At 40.6% G+C, this 14,842-nt stretch overlaps 1 protein-coding gene across 2 annotated transcripts in view; it reads left to right on the top strand.

Moving 5' to 3' along the window:
- Window positions 1-3,837: 3,837 nt before the first annotated feature.
- The window catches only part of mettl16 (methyltransferase 16, N6-methyladenosine), a 35,220-nt gene continuing 24,215 nt past the window's right edge, over window positions 3,838-14,842 (top strand). Inside the window, exons 1-2 of one of the 2 annotated variants that reach the window (XM_030744435.1) lie at window positions 3,838-3,964; window positions 4,286-4,422. In XM_030744435.1, coding sequence (XP_030600295.1) covers window positions 4,295-4,422 — 128 coding nt within the window. In that variant the 5' untranslated portion in view covers window positions 3,838-3,964; window positions 4,286-4,294. Of the gene's footprint in view, window positions 4,015-4,285; window positions 4,423-14,842 lie in introns of both variants that reach the window. The other variant, XM_030744434.1, reaches the window with a different exon arrangement.

Below are 14,842 nucleotides of genomic sequence, written 5' to 3'. Positions count from 1 at the left end.
CAACCCTCCCCTCCCCACCGCAAACCTTCTCCCTCCCCCACCCCTGCACATCTTGGTCCCCTCCTGCTGCACTCACCGCCATGGTTATTTACCCATTGCGCTCTCTGGTCCAGTTACCTTTATTTTTTTTTTTTTTTTTTTTTTTGCCCTTATGTGTAAATTATTCCTGGATGTAGATCGCGCTATTAAATGTTACACAAAAGTATTCTTGCATGGTAATCGAAAATTGTATACTGTAAATTTACATGACGTTGTCTAGAAGTACCATAGGTTTAACACAGGGGCTCGCCATCTGTCACGCGGCCCCCACCGACCAACTGAAGGCGGATGTTTTTGACTGGGTGTGAAACGTAGGGCACTAAAAACCGATAATTTAAGAAATGACAGTCTTTATGTGTAAGATTTATTTTTGTCTATTTTTTTATTTAGGATTTTTTTTTTCTCTGTTATTTCTCTCCTTCACTGTCGTAGTCTGTCGGTGCCTAGCTCGGTGAAACGTTTGAGAGGCGAAGCAGGAGAAACATATATGTGGGGCTTTGTTATTAAAATAATCTGTAGCTTTATAACATAACTTCTCAAGTGTGCATACCATTTCTCTTCATGTGGATCTAGGTAATATTTTAATGGCTGTATATACGAATGTTTCAAACTGTGTCCTTGGACCTCGGGGGCTTGAAAACAGCTTTGTACTCTTGTCACAGTGGCACATGAACCGCTGCTGGGCTTTAGATGAATTTTCCCACTTAAAAAAATAAAAGTGGCTTTGTGAGTAGCTGTGCAAAAAAAAATTTTTTTTTTAAATTTTAAATATTAACAAGAAGCCCGATGTAGCGAGCGAGTTTTGCCGTAAATAAGCACTGCAGGTCACTGAGCAGAGTTCAGAGATTGCGCCTGTGTCTTCTCGGGTGTTTCTCCCTTTAGGACGTGATTTCCTTTGACCTTCTCAGTTAGACTTGGCCGGATTTCATAGCCACATCTCTTGCCTGCTGACCTGGTCAGCCGAGGTGGGATTTGGTACACCAAAGGAAAGTCTGAAGATGCTCAGTTGTCCCATTTCGCTCTCTGAAGGCTTAAAAAACAAAACAGTAAACCTGCTAAAGAGAAGACATGATGAGGAGTCAAAGCCCCCCCCCCCCCCCCCCCCCTTTTTTTTTTTTTTTTTTTTTTTTTTTAAATTATTTGGGATGCGCAGAGATCTGTCATTTTGAATTATACCTTCTGCATAATAACGGTTTTAAGTATGGAACAAAAGAGGCAGTTTTCTGTGAAAATAAGAAATGTAAATTTATCTCATTATTAATTCAAAAGTCCGGCAATTTTGTGTTGTCACTGTAAACTGATGAACTGGCCGGAAATGAGGATTAGTGAAGAAATGCCAGCTGACGGGCACCAGAGTGATATGCAGAGGTCGTTTTGTCTGCGCAGGGATCTGACCTTGTGGACGGTTTTTACCTTAATAAGCTCCTCACTGTGACAAGAAACTCCTGTATCTGGTGTGTGTGAGTGTGTGTGAGGGGGGAAACAACACTAAAGCCCGAGAGTCTCTACAGAAAAAATGTCTTCTGAGAGGCTTTCCTCAAATGCTAAAGAGACAACCATTCCACTTCCCTCGTAGGACACAAAAAAAAAAAAAAAATGAAACATCTTGCTTCTAGTTGTAGCTGCCAAGGTGATTCATTAATCTTGCACATCCCCATTTTCACTGAAGCTTTGGTCATTCGGTGATGATCAAAGACAACATTAATGATATTGATGAAACGTGTAAACCTATGATTTCCAATTAGCCATCTCATTCCAGTGCATTTCTTGGCTAATAAAGAATTCCACTGCTTTAACTGATCTTCTTATCTTAGCTTCTTTGCCAAGTTTTTCCTCTTCCTGTGTGTACTGGATGTGGTGATCTGCTGCTCAAGCTCTTGCTAGTGGCCACTGTGAGCCTAAATGTGACCTGGTGATGTAGCACTGCTGCATGTAAACCTGTGCCCGGAGGCAGAGCTGTCGGAACGTGTCGTTTTAAATTATTGGAAGAATAATTGGCAAAATGTGGTGAATGAGTGCTTATTTGCCTTTTTCCTCAGAGTTATGACAGTGTTGGCACCAACCTGTTGGTGTCACGGGAAAGCAAGTAATTGTGTTTTCCAAACTGCTTCTGGGTTCGGACAGCTCTGATCTTTGGTTGTAGGACAGCTGGTTATGTTGTGTGTGTGTGATGCTATTTGAGGGAGGTTTAACAGCCTCCTTCTGTACATGCAATGGGATTGTGGCAGACTAGGATGTCCCAAAGGAGAAACGCTCTCTTTCAGGGAATATTACTGTCTCCCTTTTGTTGCCCCCCCTCCGCCCCCCATTTTTTTTCCCTATAAGCTGTTTTCTCTGTCCAGAACATCTAAGACAGTAAATCTTTAGTACAATTTGGCTAACTAATATGCCAATATGTTAAATGTTCTAGCTGAAGCCAAAAATGGAGACATTGGTTTGTACAATCGGGTTTATCTTGAGAAATCAGCCTCCTTGGTGGTCAGACACCGTGACCAACCTTTTGAAGAGTCTCCTCGGGATCACGCTATGACATGCCAGACCACAAAATGTAAAGATAAAAGAAAAAACCCTACTCCCCTCCTTGGTTTTACTCAAGGAGGATGGTGATAATCAGAGGTCAGGACGATGTGTGTTCTGTTTATTTTGTAATAATCGGTTGGAAAAAGAAGGAAAAAAAAAAAAAAGCCCCATCTACAACACTGCTGCAAGTGTTGGAAAATCCTTTAGCCATTCGCAGGTCCAAAGCAATCCCTGTGCTGCTCTGGTCTGGTGTATGAAGGGACTGACGGACAGCTCTTTGCTGCCTGTGGGTCGTTTCCCTTGGCCCTCCGTAACCTGCCTGTGAACCGCACATGAGGGCGTCAGACTGCACAACAAGCTCCTACGGGAGAGCTCATGTTTTCGCCACTATGGTCTCACTTTTCACACAGCAAACTGTTAACAATATACCTGGATGTCATTATTGTTTGCGATATAATAAAAGAAGAAAATCTGCATCTTTGTGTCCTGTTTATTTCTTTATTTATAGTCATATGGCAGTAATTCAGTGAATTTAGGCATGTCAACATGGTCTAGATGACCTGCTATGTTCAAACTGAGCATCAAAATGAAGAAGAAAGGTGATTTAAGTGACTTTGCATGTGGTATGGTCCTTGGTGCCAAATGGGCTGGTCTTAATATTTAATAAACTGCTGATCTGCTGGGATTTTCCCACACAACCATCTAGGATTCACAGAGAACGGTCTGAAAAGGGGAAAATGTCCAGTGAGTGGTAGTCCTCTGGGTAAAAATTTCTTGTTGATGCCAGAAGTCAAAGGAGAATGGCCAGACTGTTTCAAGCAGACAAGAAAGCAAGAGTAACTTAAAAAACAAAGCACTCTTACAGCTAAGGTATGCAGAAGAGCAACTCTGATGTAGCAGAAGACCATACCAGGTGCCACTCTGGTTAAGAACAGGAAACTGATGGCACTTTGCACGGGCTCACCATTGCTGGGAGATAGAATATTGTAAAAACGTTGCCTGGTCTGATGAGTCTCGATTTCTGATGCAGCGTTTAGATGATGGAGTCAGAATTTGGCATAAACAACATGAAAGCATGGATCTGTCCTGAATTGTATCCGTCGTTCACCCTGCTGCTGGTGGTGCAATGGTTTTTATATTTTATTTTTGCTTTATTTTAATATTTTTAGGAAGCATTAGAGTGAAGCTTAATTATAGAAATTTAAAATTTATAGATGTATAACTTTACTAGTAACGTCATTAGGCTGAAACGCTCAAAGGGAAACACCGTTTTGGTGACGTCAATGCGCAGCGGCGTGGATACGTGACGTCGGCTTCATCCAGGAAGAGCGCTGCAGAAAGTGGGAAAACGTTTTGGCAACGTGAGCCGTGAAGTGTTTTTCTCCGCTATAGTTCAGCTTTAAAAGTGAGTGAAGGTCGGGAAATATAAACAGCTACGGGCTGACCACCATAAGGGTGAGCAGGGACAAGGGCTGGATACATTTTTGCCTAGTCAGCGATGCTCCGTTAGCTTGAATTCCTTTAAAATATGAGAGATGTTTTTCTTTATAACATAAACTCTATGCAGTTACTCTTTGTGTGTGTGTGTGTGTGTGAGAGAGAGAGAGAGACCGGCATAGGGGTAGCCTTAGTTTTGCTGTTAGTTCTCGATGTTAATGAAGTTAAAGTTAAAAAAAACTCTTCCAGAGTGACGCTGTTTCTGATGTAGCTTTCTCTGTATCATCAGGGCTCAGTAATGGCTCTGAATAAGTCCATGCATCCTCGGAACCGTTACAAGGACAAACCACCCGACTTCGCTTACCTGGCCTCCAAATACCCAGACTTCCAGCAGCACGTGCACACCAGCCTCACGGGAAGAGCCGTGTAAGTACCCGATATTGTCCTGTCTAAATCAAATCTCCTCCTGCATTAGCCGCATCTCTCTGTTTCGCACCACCTGGTGGGACTCGCTCTATAAGTTTGATTGTGTTGTGACTCCAGATGTTTCTTCAACTTTGACGTCATGTTTTTGAAGCTAGATAGCACTTTGTCGCCAGCACAGAGTGTACAACGAACCTTAATATTGTCATCTTTAGCAGACACAAACTCAAAATAGTGCCTGTATTTCAGCTAGAAAACGCGCGTCTCTCTCCTCCCTCCAGTGTTCGCGTTTGTGTCTGTGTGCTGTTGTCCTCAGTGGCGGATCTAGGATTTTTCTGAGTAAGGGGCCATCAAGGGGCCACAGTATTCATAGAGGGGCCAAGTATTTGTCGTAGATGTGGTGATATACGGACCAATAAAAATTAAAGCCATTACATTACAGTTAGGGTAAATCTTATCACCATGAAGTGTAAGAATTCAGTGAACTTATGTGCCATTTCACTAAATAACAATATCAGACATTTCATACATTACAGCATTAACTGTTGTTGCTCTCCCTAAATGATTTCTGACCTGATGAAATGGGGTTGAAGGTGCCCTGCTCTTGACCAGCCTCTGGTCTATTGTGTTCTGCCGCTCTCTCCCTCCTCTCACCCTGCTCATTTTCAGCTGGCAGACTCACTCTTTTGCTCAAAAACTGCTGAATTCCCACCTGAGACTGACCCTTTCTTTTCATATTCTTCTCTATTACTGCCAAACATAGTTAATGTAAACACACAAGTGCAAATTACAAAGAAGTACATGAATTAGTATTACATGAATTAGTGAAATGCTAACACTCATGTCCAAACACAAGTAGTGCCTCAGTTAACATTACTCTTAACTAACTTTGCTTCTTAATTTAATGTTTGTCAGACTTGCGCTATGTGACAGCTGTGAGTAAAAATGGATTTATGACTTATCATTACCAACAAACTCCTCAAAATGTAGACTGCATCGGTTGAATTTATTTGAGCTTTTCTTTAATATACACAGTGTTATGTTCCCCTAAAATGTCCAGGGGGTGACTTATGGCCAACTCATGCAAAAACAGAAAAGGGAAAGCAGAAAAAGAAGCCCGTGCTCCAGAATTGACGCCTTCAAGCTTGACTGAAATTTCCAGCTGCCCACGTGGATCAGCCACATGCCTTCTGGAGAAAAGTTTTATGGTCAGATACCTTGAGCTATTTGGCCAAAATGACAAGAGGAGTAAATATTAGGCTTTCAAACCTAAGAACACTGTATCAGCTGTTGGGCATAAAGGTGGTAGCATCACGTTTTGGGGCTGTTTTGCTGCCAGTGGTACTGGTACATTGCACAAAGTGGCTGGAATAATGAAGAAAGACTACCTCCAAATTATAGCCTGTATGTATACTTTTGACCCTGTGTGGATTAGAGTAAATCCAAAATAAATTCAAACTTGTGCACCCAGTTCTTGTTTTTTAAAATCATTTAAGATGTACGCTGTACAATGATTCCACTCTGGGAAAAGAACAGTTCAAAGAAATCATTAAAAGGTCAAAATTATCGTGACATTCATGCCCACGATGAGTGGATGTAAACTTCTGACCACAGCTTCGTGGTACCTTGTTGATGTAAAGTGGGTGATTTATACTTTTTTTTGTTTTCAATAATTGAAGCCCCAAGGAACACATTCAGCTGCCCTCATGACCTGGCTGACTCTCTCTGCTGGTTACTGCTCATTCATCTTCTGGCAGCAGCAGGAGGAAGACTGGACAAACAATTAATGGGCCCAACATCAAAAGTTTTTTTTCATCTTCAGTCCATCCTCTATGCATGAGTGGCAGTTTCAATCAAACTCACAAATTAGCTAAAAATAGGTTAGTGTGTCAATCAAAGAAAGCTGGTAAGCTTTTTGTGTTTTTCTCAAACTGGGCACAGATTTTCTGTAAATGTGTGTGTGCTCCTCGGTGAGATACAGCTGCTGAGAAATGTGGAAAAAGTGCAGGCTTGAGAACAAAGGAAGAAAATGTCTGGTGGGACTGGTGGTGTTGACGTCAAACAGTGTGAGCTCATGACTGCAGCTCTCCATCTCTGATTTTCATGTCTCTTTTGGCTGCGTGTGTGCACTGGATTCTGTGGTTTCCATCCAGGGTTGTCTTCAATGCTTCCCGTGATGCACTCAATTCCAGCTCATTAGAGGCCTTTGATATTTAATAAAAATTAAAACAAAAATAAATTAAGGTAGATATTTGCGATTTTGCTTTATTTTTAATTACCAGAACTGTCACAGGCTAAAAATATACATGCATAGGAAATCATAGATTTTGACTTGTAAAATTGGAGGTGATTTTTATTTGTATGCCACAGTTTACTGAAACCATTTTAACAGCAGGCAATTTCACAGTGCTATTTGCAGGACAAACAGTCATTAACTAATAACTCGTTATAAATAAAGGGCTCAATTTCACAGAGATTGGCCAGCCTCAGGGCTCTACTATGAAAACACCTTGTCATTAATGGCTGTTAGTCACACCTGTGCTTTACCTGCTGTATGAAATGCAGCCACGATGACATCACCTACTGGTTACTGAATTGTTTTTTTTTTTTTTTTTTTTTTTTAAACAAAGCCTTGTGCCCTGTTTATGCTTGCTGTTATCCCTGCTGCACCATGCTTTGTGTAGTTTTGGGTTGTTGGGCACCCATCTATTATTATTATTATTATTATTATTATTATTATTATTATTATTATTATTATTATTATGTATTTATGTATTTATTTATTTATTGTAACTTGGTTTGCATGGCATGGCCAGGTATATAGATATAGTTATATAGTTTTTTGCATATTTGTCACGCTCATGTTTCAGATGATCAAATACATTTTAATATTAGACAGAGAGAACCCAAGCAAATACAAAAGGCAGTTTTTATATTATGATTTAATTTATTAAGAGAAAAAACTTTCCAAACCTACTTGACTCTGTGTGAAAAAGAAACTGTCTCCCTCCCCCCTCCTTGTTAAATCGTTAACTGTGATTAAACACATTTCTTTGGAAGGCTGAGTTCAGTTTCACCAGCCACACCCAGGCCTGATTACTGCCAAACATGTTGAATCAAGAAAAAAACTTAAATAGAACCTGTTTAACAAAGTGAAGTAGACTAAATGATCTCAAAAAGCAACACATCATGCCATGATTTAAAGAAACTCAAGAACAGAGGTCAGAGAACAGTCAGTGAACTCTTATCCATCTGGAAAGGGTTACCAAGCCATTTCTAAGGCTTTTGGACTCTAGTGAACCACGGTGAGAGCCATTATTCACAAATGGAGAAAACTTGGAACAATGGTGAACCTTCTCAGGAGTGGTGGGCCTAAATTACTCCCAATGATTCCAATATGCCAACAAACATTGTGATGATCCCCAAGACTTTGGGGAAAATGTTCTGTGGACTGAGACAAAAGTTGAACTCTTTGGAAGATTTGAGCCACATTACATCTGACATAAAACAAACACAGCATTTCATAAAAAGAACATCATAACAACAGTTAAACACGGTGGTGGTAGTATGATGGTCTGGGGCTGCTCTGCTGCTTCAGGACCTGGACAATTTCCCGTAATTCATAGAACCATGAATTCTCCTCTTGATGAGAAAATCCTGAAGGAGAATGTCCGACCATTAGTTTATGCACTGAAGCTAGTGCACACTTGTGTTATGTAGCAGGAGAATGATCCGAAACACTCCAGCAAGTCCACCTCTGAATGGCACAAAAAACAAACTGAAGGTTTTGGAGTGACCTAGTCAAAGTCCAGACTTAAATCCAATTGAGATGCTTTTGCATGACCTTTAACAGGCCCTTTATGCTGGAAAACCTTCCAATGTGGCTGAATTAAAACAATTCTGCAAAGAAGAGTGGCTTAAGGTTCCTCCACAGCGATGTGAAAGACTCATTGCCAGTTATCACAAGTGCTTGATTGCAGTTCTTGCTGCTGAGGGTGGCACAAGTAATTATTAGGATTGGGGCAATTACTTTTTAACACAGGGCCAGGTAGGTTTGGATAGCATTTTTTTCCCCTTTAATACATTAAGTCATGAATCATGTATCCGACTTTTGGAGAGTTTTGGAAACCTGAAATCCTCCGCTGTCACCGTGTTTTGTGTACATACAGCCTTCGTACTGTGTCGATTCGTACACTTTTGCATTGCCCAGACCCCCAGGAGTACTTGGCTGTTGGTTTGTACCATAGGTCACGTGACCTTAATAGCAGATGTGGGTCTTTTTCGTTTGTTCGTGATGCATCCATATGGATACAGCCCATAGACATATATATGTAGACACCGCATTGAGCGGGTGGGCCCATTGCTGTGATAAGTCAGTGCATATATTCAGTCTGTTTACTTGTTTTGTTATTCGCACAGAGTACTAGATGTACAGGAGTACACACTGGAGGAATCACTTTGGTGACGTGTACTTCACTGGAGACTGGCTTTTAAAAGAATAAGTCAGCCTTTTGCTATTTTTGCTCTGTATCTTTTCTGTTTACATTTTAATAGCACAGCTGTGTGTCTTTTGTTATGGAGGGGAAAAGAATTAATTTATTTGAGGAGCATTATTATTTAAATATGCCAATAGTTGATTTTTGAGCAATTTCTCACGTACATCTACAGCTGGATGTTAATAAAAGTGCCCGTGTGACATTTGGGACATGTAGCTTTGACTCAGAAGTACCTTTTTGTTTATACCTTTTGGTAAGAAAAAAATATTGAGATATATATTGTATATCGCTATTCAGCTAAAAAACATTGAGTTATTATTTTTGGTCCATATCGCCCAACCCTAAGGACCATAGACTTCCACATACAGTCAGCCTTTTCATTGTATCCAGAGGAGTCGCCCCCTGCTGGTAAGGATTTACTTTTCAGACCCAGGTTCTGTGTCCATCCGTTTATATTCAGCTGATGGATTTGACTTATGTCCACTGTGTAATAATACCCAGTATATAACTTTACAGGTAAAGAATTTCTCCACTAATCAGAAATATTTCATTTCAAGAATCAATATACTCACCTGTTTTTAAGAAGTTTATTACTCAACCTCAGAGCAGATAAATAAAAATGTTGTCATAAGTTTTATTTTTTAATTTGTGCATGCTAGCAAAAAGCTTTAATCCAGCATTCCAGATTGCATTTTTATTTCTTAATGTAATTATGATATGATCTGTATTGTTTACCGCACTTTGGGTCCTTTGCTTTGCTGTGCTGTTTGTTAGTACTGAACATTGTTCTTGATTGAATGCTTCCTGTTTTAAAAAAAAAAAATTTAAAACCGTATTTTTCTCATCTTTAGATATTTTTTGAACACTTGGGCACCTTTTTCATCATAAATGTCAGATTTTGAATAAAACCGACAACTGAAGTTTGAGTGACAGTGAGTGTGAGAGCAAAGAGCTTTTGTTGGACATCTCCTTTGTTTACGTTGAACAGGTAGCTCGTCTGTGTTATGCAGATGAATGTGGACATGGTGTCACTGCAGCGACTCCGAACATCTGCCTGTGACTGTGAACATATTACTGTGGGCTGGTCTGTTGTGGCTGCGCGATGGCCAGTCAATCATCTGTCTACAGCGGGCTGAGCATGTGTGGGCACACTGTAAAACCTGACTTGATGTCCGTCTGTGACAGGTGTTAATTATCAGTCTGCGGTTCCCTGACAGACGGACAGATGACAAACAATGAGGTGGCGGTGTTTGGGCTTGATGCTCAGCATGAAAATTGTATTTAGACGATTAGATGATGTGACAACTTGCTTCTGGTTATGTGTGAGATTTTTGTGACAAGACACAATGTGAGCAGACACAATAATGAACAATTGGTCACTTGAATTTGAAAACAGACGGCTCTTCAGTTGCTGCTTAAGCGGCTCCCACCAGGCGGGCACAGCCATATGCTTCAGATGGGCTAAAAATAAGTAAATGGTGACTTTGAGCTTCACATGGGATTCCAGCTCTGCTTTTGCCCTGTAAAGGCTCATAGGTGGTATAGAGGATGGATGTAGCTATTAATAATAATAATAATAATAATAATACCTTTAATTTATAGTGCACTTTACATTTAAAAAAAAACCTCAAAGTGCTACAAAACAAAAAACATTATAACAAACAGTAAAAATATAAAACACACTAAATAACAGACCATGGTGTAAATTAAAATACACCAGGATGTAGATAAAATAGATAAAATTATGCACAAAGATTAAAAGCTCTTATAAAAAGAAAAGACTTTAAGTCCTTTCTAAAACTGTCCAAAGTTTGAGGCGCTCTGAGTTCAGATGGAAGCGAGTTCCATAGACGAGGGGCAGCCACACAGAAAGCCCGGTCACCCATAGTCCGTAAACGATGAGAGAGTTTGTGTGAGCCGATCTGGAGGAGCGTGCCGTACATTTTAAAGAAAGAAGTTCTTTAAGATAGTCCCCGTGTGACAATTATTTTCATTTTTGCATGCCCCCAGCATACAGAAGCATTCTTCTTTGTCTATTTAACATAACGTCATTTGTCCTTGTTGTACGGTACCTTTTATTTTTCTATTTGCTTACTCTGAATTTTCCAGTGCAGCTGTCATAGCAACAATGCATGAAATAAACCAAATAAGTATGACTGTCCTCGAATAGTCAAGCAGTTTTTTGTACCTTCCTGAAGGGGTTGATGTTAAATAGCTCATGAAATAAACAGTGATCTGTGTTGTGTAACCTTAACAGCATAGACATTATAAAAGGTGAATGTAGCCACTGTGATGTTACCCACTAGTTAGTAAATTCTGGTTTTGAAGCCTTGAGCTGAGTGTCATAGTGTTTATGTACTGAGTGAGGGGTTGTGCATTAAACCCCACGCTTACCCTGGATAAGCCTCCTTTCTGACTCTTAAGCTGCGTCTATGCTGGAAGCGATGTGGTGACACCATTGAAAGTTACATTCCACAACTTGAAATAAGGGGAAGTAACCACTGCCAATGGGTAAGTGTGCGGGACCCGAGATGGACTTTTCTCAACTTCCAGGCGAGTGACTGAAGGATCTACCAGTGATAGTGAAGAATACCGTTGATGAACATATGATGTGGTAGTAAATATGTTAGAGGGTTACCTAGGCAGCCAGATCGTTGAATGTCCGTAAGTGACAGTTTCAAAGCAGTGTGTAACGAGCAAATTGGTGTGGACGCAGCTTTAGAATGACTAATGGACTTCATGTTTTATGTATGACCAGAAAGTAAAGACTGAACCCATAAAGTCATCAAGAGTTCACAGAACAAAAGGAGCTGAAGGCTGATTTTCCTGAGACTTCTATACAACCGGAAGTCTTTTTGAAACCACAGTATCGCCTCTTGGTGGCCACCAAACATTCCAGGTTTAAGGACGTTGGGTTGTTCTCACTTTACAGCCCTAACAGCTACACTATATGGACAAAAGTACTGGCCACCTACAGGAGCTGCTCACCCATGGAAACTCATGTCATGAAGCTCCGGGCTCACAGTTCTTGTGCTGATGTTAATGTCAGAGGAGGTTTGGAGCTCTGCATTTATTGAGTCAGGAGAGAGTTGGCGACCTTTACTCACTATGCACCTCAGCACTCGGCGACCCCACTCTGTGCTCTGCTACGTCTTGGTTGAGTTGCTGTGGTTCCTAAATGTTTCCACTTTGCAATAATGCCACTTACAGTCAATCATGGAATATTTTAATATTTGGAAATTTCATGAACTGACTTGTTGCAATTGTGGCATCCTCTTACAGAGCCATGCTGGAACTAAATGAGCTCTTTAGAGTGACCTGGTCTTTGTAAAGGCAGACTGCATGGGTATGTGCTTCATGTTAAACATCTATGGCAATGGGACTGAAAACGATTAAGAGGTGTGGCCCAAACTTCTGTCCATATAGTGTACATCTATCTTTTATACTGTTTATGGTCACACTGGACACTGCTGATTTGTGTAAAGTAAACTAGAATTAAATTCTTTGTGAATAAGAATTGGACAGCTCAGCATCCCATCTCTTGAAACACAATGCTGCATTGCATAGCTGCTTATATACCTCATCCTAAAAAAAGTGTGAATATTGTGAAAAAGTTTAGTTTTTGTTATTTTAAAAAAGAATTAATAACATGATCAGCAAATCATTTGGTAGTGGTTTCGGCAGTGTGAGCAGGCGCTAAGTCCTGCTGGGGGGTAAGGGTAATCTGCATTTCGATAAAGGTTGTCAGCAGATGGAAGCATGAAATGCTCTAAAATCTTGAAGGCTGCATTGACTTTGGACTAGATAAACCCACTGAGCAACAGTCCATTTCTTTTTCTCCTTAGCCTAGGTAAGATGCTTCAGTGTTTTCTCTAGTTCAGCAGTCACGAATGTGACAGCTGTAGCTCCTTTCCAGAGGCCTGTGGTGGCTCTTGATGCACTGACACCAGCCTCAGTCCACCTTGTGAAGCTCTCCACGGTTCTTAAATCAGCTTTTCTTGGCAGTCCTCTCAAGGCTGTGGTCACCACTGTTTCTTGTGCTCCTGTTCCTACCACACATTTCCCTTCCTGTCAGCTTTCCATCAATTAGCTTTGATATAGCACTCTGGGAACAGCCAGTCTTTTCAGTAATGACCCTCTGTGGCTTACCCTTGTTGTGGAGGGTGTCTATAATCATCACGTGGCAGTCTTACCCATGATTGCAGTTGAGTGTACAGAGCTAGAATGAGAGATGCATTTTATGTATACTCTAGTAAATAGTAATTTACTCAAATTCTAAATGAAATGTTCTAATTATTTGCAATGCTGGTTTATGAGCTGTAAGCCATAATCATCCAAATTAAAACAAAGAAAGGACTGAAATTTTTCACTTTAGGTGTCACGAATATAGGATGTTCATGTAGAACATATGAAGGTTTACATTTTTTTAAAACTAAATTTTGAAAATCACAATATTCAATTACATTTTATTTACATAGTGCTTGTTCTTTTGAGTCACCTCGAGATGCTTTATATTGTGAAGACCCTACAATATTAGAAAGAAAACCCCAGCAACCAGATGACCCCCTATGAGCAAGCATAAACTCCCTTTTATCAGGAAGAAACCTCCAGCAGAACCAGGCTCAGGGAGGGTCAGCCTTCTGCTGCAGCCAGCTGAGTGGAAAGAGAGAGCCAGAGTTAAATAATATTATTGCACTTAATTATTAATGATTAAGTGTAATAGTGGTGTATAAACAAATGGAGACTGAAAGGAGGCATAAATTTTATGAGATACTCTACTCACTATCCAATAGTGTATGTCGAAATGATGCATCCTGTGGACACACATCGTTAGATTAACACGTTGACAAGCTCCATTGGTTAATTTGGACATAGCAGAGTAAACATCATAGACCAGTGAGAACAATTTGGTCATTAAACCAAAGTAAATTGTTGTCCTGGAGATGAGCTGCAATGAAGGGACATGTGTGGTGCACTGATGTGTCTATGAGGCATTATAGTTAATAGCATATAATCACACTTTTTTTTTTTGAGTTATAACGAGGCCTTGTGGATTGCGGCTAAAATATTTGTCTAGTGAGGGAGTGACATTTTCCACAGGTTTTGCACCTGTCACACAGAGGTAAATGTCCCATTTCAGATGCATTCACACTGCTCTGCTCACCACCTGGATGGAGCCTATTAGAGGCAGCACACTCAGTGAGTGGCTTTTGTTGGAAGTGAACAGAACTGGTTTGCTGTGCTCTTTGCGCATCGGCACAATCCAGGTTCACACAGACTTTGCACTAGAGAGCTAGCAGGTTAAAGGGCAGTCGATGTTCGATGCTACTACGTCACATGTTTGCATTTTCATGTGCACCTCTGTTGGGTGAGTCCTAGAAAAGTTCAGGGCTAAAGTGCATGTGAGAAAAATGGCTGAAGATGGTGTTTATTAAATGGATCCACGTGAACAATATATCAGTCGGTATCAGTGATGTTGAGATTTGAGGATGGCCTATGATTTCATCATATATTTTGTTTCTTATCTGCCCAACACCTAAAATTTCTGTAGGAATCATTGACAAGTTCAAACCATCTTTAAGGCAGCAGGAAATTTCGGAAAACAGGAGAGATCCAGTATTTCTGGTTAGTCCTCTGCAGAAATTTGGCTTTTCCTCCCCGTAAGCCTGTCGCTCCATCAGCGGGGGGATTAGTGTGGTTTTGTACTTTTCAATGAATTCATCTTCTGGGTTTTTAAGTATTTAAGCACTGAGTTGGGGGATGAGAGTAATCTTGGGGAGACACTCACTCAATCCTCCAGGGAGATATGCCTTCCCTCATTAAGGGATCGTCAGTGGAGCGGACTGATAGCAGCAGGCAGAGAGGAGAGCTAAGACCAGAGGCAGCGGCAGCAGAAATGTGGTGATTGGAAGTGAAGTAAAACCCCA

The sequence above is a fragment of the Archocentrus centrarchus genome, chromosome 13 (assembly GCF_007364275.1).
Source record: "Archocentrus centrarchus isolate MPI-CPG fArcCen1 chromosome 13, fArcCen1, whole genome shotgun sequence".
Classification (NCBI taxonomy): Eukaryota; Metazoa; Chordata; class Actinopteri; order Cichliformes; family Cichlidae; genus Archocentrus; species Archocentrus centrarchus.
Note: the sequence above shows the minus strand (reverse complement) of the source record. Positions and strands in the feature narration are given on the sequence as shown.